This window comes from Perna viridis, chromosome 1, assembly GCF_037379345.1.
Source record: "Perna viridis isolate PV_CMFRI_1.1 ecotype Kerala chromosome 1, ASM3737934v1, whole genome shotgun sequence".
Lineage (NCBI taxonomy): Eukaryota > Metazoa > Mollusca > Bivalvia > Mytilida > Mytilidae > Perna > Perna viridis.
The window spans coordinates 19,219,642-19,229,242 of NC_142445.1; the positions used below are offsets into that span (position 1 = coordinate 19,219,642).

General features: G+C 34.7%; 1 protein-coding gene across 1 annotated transcript; it reads left to right on the plus strand.

Annotated features, from left to right (window-relative positions):
• Positions 1 to 291: 291 nt before the first annotated feature.
• LOC148627627 (uncharacterized) lies at positions 292 to 9,536 on the plus strand. The gene is made up of 8 exons (XM_088579626.1): positions 292 to 870; positions 3,225 to 3,399; positions 3,738 to 3,901; positions 4,642 to 4,783; positions 5,920 to 5,963; positions 7,594 to 7,714; positions 8,050 to 8,207; positions 8,578 to 9,536. Exons 1-8 carry the CDS (start codon positions 819 to 821, stop codon positions 8,724 to 8,726), a joined length of 1,005 nt encoding a protein of 334 aa, XP_088435752.1. The 5' UTR covers positions 292 to 818; the 3' UTR covers positions 8,727 to 9,536.
• Positions 9,537 to 9,601: the final 65 nt, after the last annotated feature.

The following is a 9,601-nucleotide window of genomic DNA, read 5'->3' on the forward strand; positions in this document are numbered from 1 at the left end:
TAAGTTTAATTGCATTCAAACGTTTGCTTTTTTAATTTTGCAGTTTTTTTCTTCGTATGATTAATTTAAAAATAGTACACATTTTTGCACCTCGCTCTCTCTCCGGGGGCGGATCCAGACACTTTGAAAAGGAGGGGTGTACTTATATTCATGTATTAACATTTTCTTTATTATTGACTAAATGCAATTGCGGATTCAGAGGGGTGCGGGGGGTTGGCACCACACCTTTTTTTATTAGAAAATTTGTAATTTTCATATGAAAAATTGACAAAAAAAGGTAAATAATGTCATAGCACACCTTTTTTTCTGAAGAAACCCGGCTGGCACCCTTCTTTTTCAAAGTGTCCTGATTCGACCCTGAAATGCATTGTCGTTTCATAATTTCTTATTGACTTATACTGATAAAGTTAATACCGCATGGAAAACTACGATGATCACAATGAATTACAACACAAACTTTCTTTTTAAAGACACACATAATGTACCTCCTACACATTATTTAAGATCAACGGGTGCAATAAAAACGAGTACAAGAACGATCTATAGGTCAAAAGTCCACAGAGTCAGTACCCTGAACCTAATGCGTCCAAAATATGTCAAATTTCGTAATTAAAACAAATTAACGGTTCGTGTAATTCGTTAAAGAACCAGTCACTAGATTTTGCTTCCGTGCACCGTAGTTATCCAATACTTATTTAAATCACATGATGTATAAATATTGGGTAACCATGGTCTGCGTATTCCATTGTTCTGGGCAAAAACATTTAATTCTACAATCGGTCAAAATATAAACGCAAATACTTTGTGAAAAGCGAATAATGGATGCAATACAGCAGTTGTTTATCGCCGTCCTAGGGTTTATTCTACAAGGTAAGACTTCTTCATTCTTAAACCTTAAACAAGCAATTTACAAGAATATTGAAGTTTAAGCAATGGAAAAAATATGTTGCACTTATTGACACGTACCAGTGGAGTGTACTATAGAATATAGAAAACAATAATACGACTACAATGTTCACTAGGACTTATAGTCGGCGTCACATAAATAACATACTGTTAAAATTTGAATAAAAATATTTTCTACGACTTTATTGACACCTACCGTCGTTTAAATTGTCTTAAATGACTTGCTCATTCGTTTAGCCAAACGGCTTCTCCCTAAACATTGAATCGTTAAATTCCGGTCAGATTTTAATTCTAGGTGGCAATATTTACATTGTAAAAAGTCGGCCATGTTTACAGTGATCGGGTTGCTAGGAGATGTTGTTTACGTTTAAATGGTTTGTCCAAAAACCGAAGAACCCAGAATGCAATTCGGCGTTATTTCGGATATCTCGGATTTATTTTACGCGAACAACGTATAATACCGAGAAGTTGATCAAGCAGACGATTGTCACCGGAGTTCGACGGGAACTTACGCACTTCGTTTGTAAACAAATCGTCCCGTAAAAACCAACATGGCGGATATTAGTATGGGATTTTCCCGTAAGGATTTGTTACGCATGATTTAAGCTAATAAGCGACTTGTTTTTGAGAAGCTGTTTGGCTAAACGAATGAGCAAGTCATTTAAGACAATTTAAACGACGGTTGGTGTCAATAAAGTCGAAGAAAATATTTTTATTCAAATTTTAACAGTATGTTATTTATGTGACGCCGAGTATAGACAGTGTTCACTAGAACCAAATCAATGTTCACTAGGACTTAGACAGTGTTCACTAGAACCAAATCAATGTTCACTAGGACTTAGACAGTGTTCACTAGAACCAAATCAATGTTCACTAGGACTTAGACAGTGTTCACTAGAACCAAATCAATGTTCACTAGAACCAAATCAATGTTCACTAGGACTTAGACAGTGTTCACTAGAGCCAAATCAATGTTCACTAGAACCAAATCAATGTTCACTAGGACTTAGACAGTGTTCACTAGAGCCAAATCAATGTTCACTAGAACCAAATCAATGTTCACTAGGACTTAGACAGTGTTCACTAGAACCAAATCAATGTTCACTAGGACTTAGACAGTGTTCACTAGAACCAAATCAATGTTCACTAGGACTTAGACAGTGTTCACTAGAGCCAAATCAATGTTCACTAGAACCAAATCAATGTTCACTAGGACTTAGACAGTGTTCACTAGAGCCAAATCAATGTTCACTAGGACATAGACAGTGTTCACTAGAACCAAATCAATGTTCACTAGAACCAAATCAATGTTCACTAGGACTTAGACAGTGTTCACTAGAGCCAAATCAATGTTCACTAGAACCAAATCAATGTTCACTAGGACTTAGACAGTGTTCACTAGAGCCAAATCAATGTTCACTAGAACCAAATCAATGTTCACTAGGACTTAGACAGTGTTCACTAGAACCAAATCAATGTTCACTAGAACCAAGACAATGTTCAATAGAACCAAGACAATGTTCACTGGGACCTAGACAATGTTCACAAGAACCAAAACAGTGTTCACTAGAAACAAGACAATGTTCACTAGGACCTAGACAATGTTCACAATAACCATGACAATGTTCACTAGGCCCTAGACAGTGTTCACTAGAAGCAAGACAATGTTCACTAGGACCGAGACAATGTTCCATCGACGTATAATATACAATGACTGAATAGACCCATGATAGAGCTTATCAAACTCACATGCTACAATCTGTCACTTTCAACTCAGAACAGTATAATCTGATAATTGAGAGCTTTGACTTAAGACTTTTCTTGACCAAAAATGTGTAATTGGGAACATAAGTGACAAAATGGAACTTAAGGCAAAATACTATTTCACATTAAAAGAAATTTTAATGTTAATATTATTGCAAAATTCAATGATGATTTAATTAAGAAAAATGAAAAATTCTCCAATATGTATCAGTTGATGTTGATCAAAATAGCTCATTTTATAAAAATCAAACTTATTACCGAATTCTATACATGAAATTTGCCTCGGTGATAGATCATTTTCTATTCCACTCCGTAACCTAAGACTGCATTAAATTTCTTTAATAAAACAACTGGTCTTAAACATCATTACAAAGAGACAGTCTCTAGAAACGAAACAAGCCAGAAAAAAAACAGAAAAAAAGGTACGTGTTTTGTTAATCTTAACGTCGATAGTGTCTTTATTGTAAAACAAATAATACTAGTAAGATGTATGTTCTTTAACAGCATACTTTATGGAAATAAATGTACTTAAAATGACACTGATTTTATTTCAGTTGATCTCAGTGAATGTGCCTATTACACCAGATACTACCGTTCTTACTACAGTTACTACTACAGATACACTAGTTACTATAATTATTATTACTCGTCATACTACAATTATTACTATTATTATTACTACAGCTATTATTACTATAACTCTTACTATGGATATTCCACCTCGGGAGGGTAAGACATTTCTAGATTTTATATTTAACCTTAGTTGTATAAGTGATATTGTTTATCAAATATTGTCACATAGCGCAAACGTCTTCATAAAACACACGTACAAAGGATGTAGAAGAATACTGAGATTCAATTTCCGTGCTGTCAGTAAAAACAACGAAAAAATGTATCATAAATGATTTACAGAAACCTAATAAAAACACGCACGCACAGACTATATATAATATGTTCAATATAGTTGTCAGCTACATCGTAAAAGGAGTGTTCTCTGGTTAGCAAGAAACACTGCATATAGACACCATTGATGAACTCTACTGATTTTTTAGTTTTATGCTATTTAGGTCTGGATGGATAGCTGGAGTGGTTGTTGGCTGTATCCTGGCTGTCATAATAATTGTCGTTGTAACAGTTATATGTTGTAAAATGTACCATGCCAAAGCTAACAAGAAGGTTGTCATTAAGCCCACCCCTGCAAAGACAAAAACTACAGTCACAGTCAAAACAAGTAAGAGGAATTGTTTCTGGGAATGTATGCTATAACTCCTTTAAACTTCATGAAATTATCGCCAAAAATGACGTACTAAAGCAAATAATGATTCTCATATTATTATAGCCCCCGCAAACGAAGTCTGCGGTATATATTGGTTTAACCCTGTCCGTCTGTCTGTCCGTCCGTCCGTCTGTCCAAGTTATTTTCTAAGCAGCTTGCAGCATTGTTATGAAACTTTATGGGATGTAATTTAACCACATTGTGATGTGCATATACTGTAAGGAATATAATTATGTCTGAACAAAAATTGTACAAATGACAGCTGTTGGACTTAAGCGTTTTTCAGCATAACTTGGTCTCATGCGTTGTCCACAACTCCTCCTGAACGACTAGCAGGATTGTAATGAAACTCGATGGAGTGTTAGATTATCATATTATGGAGATGTGCATATTGTCAGTAATTAGTCATTTTCTGTTATTGTGTTGGCTATTTTAGAAATGGCAGCAAATTGTATGTCAAACGTGCGTAGTCTATCCACCAATACATTGTGTCCAATATATATCGTATGTCCACATTGGACCCCAAATGAACAGGGTTCAACATGCTGGGGGGGGGTATTAGTCGCGTTAAGTGCAATACATAATTGTAATAGATAATTTTTGCATGCACTTTATCGTTGATTTTTGTAGATTTCACACATGTACATTTCGATGATTTTGGATCATTTTTTTAAATCAACATTCTTTTATTTCAGATACAGTTTCATCGACAGATCCTCCAAAAATACCTCAGCAACCACATGAGCCATTCAAATATTATCCGAATATACCAGGACCATCCTATACTTCACAAGATCCCGCCTATCCACCTCCCGCATTTAACTACGGTTTTAGATAATACAACGCCCGTTAGTTATTGTGAACAGGCGTCGAACTTGTTAAACTTTCACGTGTACAAAATATACATATGAAAATCTTCGTATTGTTTTATATAATGACATCCTTTTCAAAGATTGTTATGTTATTCCGTTGCAAGAGAGAAATAGACAACACACGGTTATGTTATGCGTCAGATATTTCTCGGAGATTTAATTCTTTTAGGAAATCAATACAGTAAGATGCACGTGGAGTAATAGTTTTGGATTTGTAAGCATAGTCTTATAACAAATATTTCTTAGAACGACAAAAATAAACACAAAACAATGAAAATAATAAAAAGATAGTATGAAAAACAAAACATTGAAATCAGGTAGTTATGATCATTTATATTATATTGGTTCTTTATAACCGTATGTGTGTTCAATTGAATAAAGTTGAAGATGATGTTTTAGAATACGATTTCTCCTCCCCAAGTTGCACATTGATGACAGATCAAGCCTTGTGTGTTTTATATCTGTACCAGTAGTATTTCGTTTGGTGTCCTTAGACTGTCATTTTGAAAAATCTAATAGCCGAATAATTTTAGTAGCATCACATGGACTACTAGTAATTAATTCCGTTAAAACAACCCGACAATATTCATATTAATTTTGTACTAACTACATTCGGAATATTTGAATGTTATATCAAGTCCATATGGTTGCATATCTCGAGTCATTTGTGATATTCTGCATATTTACCAGTAGTTATCAGGCCCTAGACAGGACTTTGTGGAGCGGGGTTCTTTAGACTCGCGGATCGAGTCCTGTACCTCGCATCAAGACAAATCAAGCAAAACTTTGGCTTAAATAGTGGTTATTCTTTTAAGGGGGGGGGTATTAAAACCCTAAGAACCCCCCCTGGCTACGGCTTTGGTTATTATATGAAAGAAATTTAAGTCCTACGTTCATGTGTGAAGGTCAGAAATACAAGTTTCAATAAGATAATGTAATCAGATTCATTTCATAAGATGATTTATGTTTGTATTAAAAAGTCGATATTGACGATATAAATCCATTTTACCTTTTTCATCACGTGACAATAACAAACAGGTAACTAAGGCCGGTAGAATATTGTTTTTGTTTTTACATTCTATGTTTTTTGTAAATGGACAGCTTGTGGAAGATATTATTTACGGTTCTAGTGAACATTATTAAAGGTAAGTGTAATTAATACCCTCTTAGTAGATATAATTTAAAGTTCTACAGTGCTACCCAAATTTCCGCAACTTCGGTGTAGAATTGAATGAAATATCAATTAACCAAGCCCTTGTACGCCCCAAACTTGAGTATTCCTCCTCAGTTTGGGTCATCATACTCAAGACTATAAGTAGATGTGGTTCAGAGGGGGGCTGCTAGGTACGCCTGTAATATCTACCACAACACTAGTAGTGTATCTCTCTGCATGCTAAACACACTAAACTGGCCAAAACTATAAGAACGCAGGGTGCGTAGTCGCGTTATAACGATGTATAAGATCACACATCAGCTTGTTACTATTCCATTCAGCACAGTTCTTATTCCATCAGACTCAAAAACCAGAAAACATCACTCTCTCATCATACACTATCACTCAGTGAAACCTACTACCTATTGCAGTTGCCCATTTACCTCAATATACATCTTCAGAGAACAGCTTTCAGGGGCGAATTCAGGTGGGGGCGTGGCGGGCGTGCGCCCCCCTAAAATTTGCTAAGCATTGGTTGTCAGGGGTAAATTTAGGCGGTTTTAGGTTGAAACTTTGATCGCTCGCTAATTTTACCACAAAAATATCTACGTTGCACCCACGTGCACCTTAGAAGAATATTTAAAAAAATTAACCTTGCTCCGCTCTGCGAAATTTTAACTGCGCCCTGATCTAAAATCCTGGATCTGCCCCTGGCTTTCACATGCTGTTCTCTCCTCCTTCATTTAATTATTTTTTATCTCCAGTATATAGTTTTAACCACTGTGACAAGTGTCTATTACTACTGTTCTTTGCACAAATATGTCTATGTAATCAAGTGTAATTGTTAACACTTCATGCATATAGGCCACGCATACACCAGTAAGCAATTACCTAAACTTAGATGGTTTATTGGAAAACTACCAGGTCTGGTAATTTCTTTATTTGGCAAATGAGCATATGAGACAAAAAATGAAAGCCTATAAATGGATACCTTGCAATGGGTTTGCGAGTCGATCTGATTTCGGGCTTATATGGACATAAAATAGATGGGGAAAAACCCAACTTGTAGATTAAAATTTCCGTTACTCAGTGTTATACAAGACGAACAGTTGAATGACTTGTAACTAATTATTCAAAATAGGACTACCGTTTCATCAATCTCTACTGCAGACCAATAACCGTTGCCGGATTTACTTTCCATCTCTCCGCTAACTTATATGCTCTGCTCAGGATATGTAAAAAAGGCAACTCATTATTACAAATTCGACAAGCTGTGGGTACTGTTCTTACCCGAATACAGGGGTGGGGTTTAACACTGAGTGTGGCAGGAGTGTAAACCTTTTAAGTAGGAGCATACGCTTTCTCTGGAATTTTAATGCTGGAACTGTCCCTAAAAATACCTCCACCCCAGCACTGCTTTTATCATGAAGTAAAATAAGAAATTATAATACCTTAAAATTTGCACATTTCCAATACTGAATTTGGCAATTCAATTTAAAAGTACTGAAGTCCGAGGACACATAAAGACAACAAACTTCATTCGCAGAGACATAATTAAATAATTACTTTCATATAGTTCAGCTTCTATTTTTCATCCATTAACAATTTGATAATTTTTCCAGGTGACCTGATAGAATGTGCTCGATACTCTCGGTACTATAGCAGATATTATTATTACTACAGCTATTACTCCTACTCGTATTATTACTACAACTCTTACTACAGATACAGAAGTACAGGATCGTAAGTCTTAGAAGAACTAATTAGAAATATCAGTGATACTTGGTCTGATGTAGCACCGCTTCGTGTTGCCTGTCATATTTCTTAGTTTGCACAAGAAATAACATAACAGCATTATTTTTCGCTTATGGTGGTACATACTTAACCAGATCGTCCTTGGTCCTTGGTTGCAATTAAGTTTTTTTTTCTAAGGAAATGCTCAATATATGACAAATAACCTGACAGTCTTTTGGGTGTAAGGAATAAAATTTTATGGTTCTACCAGAGTTTTTATTAACAATACAATTTTGTCTACTGGTTATTTTTTCACAATGTACATATTTTCCCTTTCATTCCAGGCCTGGTATAATTGCTGGGGCGGTGGTAGGATCTATAATAGGAGCAGCCATTATCATTATAGTTATTGTAATATGCTGTAAAATGAAGAATGCAAAACCACGAAAACCATTTGTTATAAAACCTACACAACCCAAACGAAACGTAGCCGTTTATACCTGTAAGTCAACATCATATTCTTTTCTTTAAGATACACTCATAATACTGAAGATATGTCAATTTTAACATGAACTTGCCATGAGCAATACCATAGTTCTGTCTTGCTCTTTCTGTTAGAACAAAATATTACAATACATTTAAAACCTTATGATGGTTCATGTGTGTAGCAAGGCTCATTATGATATGAAAAACGATGCTTAATATATTAATAGTATAAAGGGATAATTGACAAATCTAGAGAGTAAAAACATGCAGAATGGTCCTAATGAATTGAAACACATAAAAAAAAAAAACAGTTTTTGTAACTAAACTTTGTTTTCATTTTATAATTTAAAAGTATTCTTTTCCTCATTTCTGTTATATCTTTTCAGCTACAACAAATGCAATACACCAGAATGGAACAGCTCAAGTCTATCCTCCACCACAGCCTTTCCAATATACACCCAACCTCCCTCCACCTTCTTATGCCTCTCAGAATCCAGCCTACCCACCTCCAGCTTATAATTATGGATACAAATAACACAGAGGATGGTGCCTATAATTGTTGCAATACTGATGTGATTAGTATGGAGGACAAAATGGCAATATACGGTTGTTATATGTGAAAATTAATCCTTTATGTTTATGTAATATTCGTGGTACCGATGATTTATGGGGTTCATAAATTCCTTATTTTTATCTATGGCAGTGTTCATGCCGTAACTAAAATCTGAAAATGTCTTGTCTTTGTAATGCAATATCTTTTTACAACATTATACACATATTCAGCATGATGTACCCAAAATACTATTTTCATTTACAGGTACAACCTTTGTTAGACCAAGTAAACTTACACGGTAGATTTTCATTCAACCTTCACAAAAAAAATGGGGCAGGTGGGAGAATTTTATTTTTTACTTTTGACCTGATATTTGCTAATGTAATTTTAGCCATTTGAAGTATAGACATGTTTTAAATCTGCAGCCGCTTCAGTTTCAAAGAGAAACATCATTTTAGTCACCAAGAAATGAAAGATTTGTGTGTTAAAGTACATCAATACTAGAAACTGACACGAAAAAATCTTGATTTTGAAATTCTCGCCCTAATTTTTTTGAATTTTTGTAAATTTTTAGGGAGAGGAGAGGATGACAATCTACGGCTTAATGTTATTTGGCCTTATATTGATTATTGACCTTCTATGATGATGAATGTTATACCATGTCAATTTTGTTATGCTTAAAGAAAACAGGATAAAAAGCATTTTATTTTATTTTACTCAGGTGCTACATATAAATTTGCAAGATTAACATTGTGTCATTGTCAGTTTTATAATAAAAATGTATTAGATTTGTTTCCCTTGTTATTTGCTTATGTTTGCCAAATCTTAATCCAAGGTAAACTTCACCTTAATAAAGA

Coding starts and splice junctions, on each gene's coding strand:
- LOC148627627 (XM_088579626.1), top strand. CDS start 819: ATGGATGCAATACAGCAGTTGTTTATCGCCGTCCTAGGGTTTATTCTA. Junction 4,784..5,919: donor TTTAACTACGGTTTTAGATA/ATACAACGCCCG, acceptor GTAAATGGACAG/CTTGTGGAAGATATTATTTA. Junction 8,208..8,577: donor AAACGTAGCCGTTTATACCT/GTAAGTCAACAT, acceptor ATATCTTTTCAG/CTACAACAAATGCAATACAC.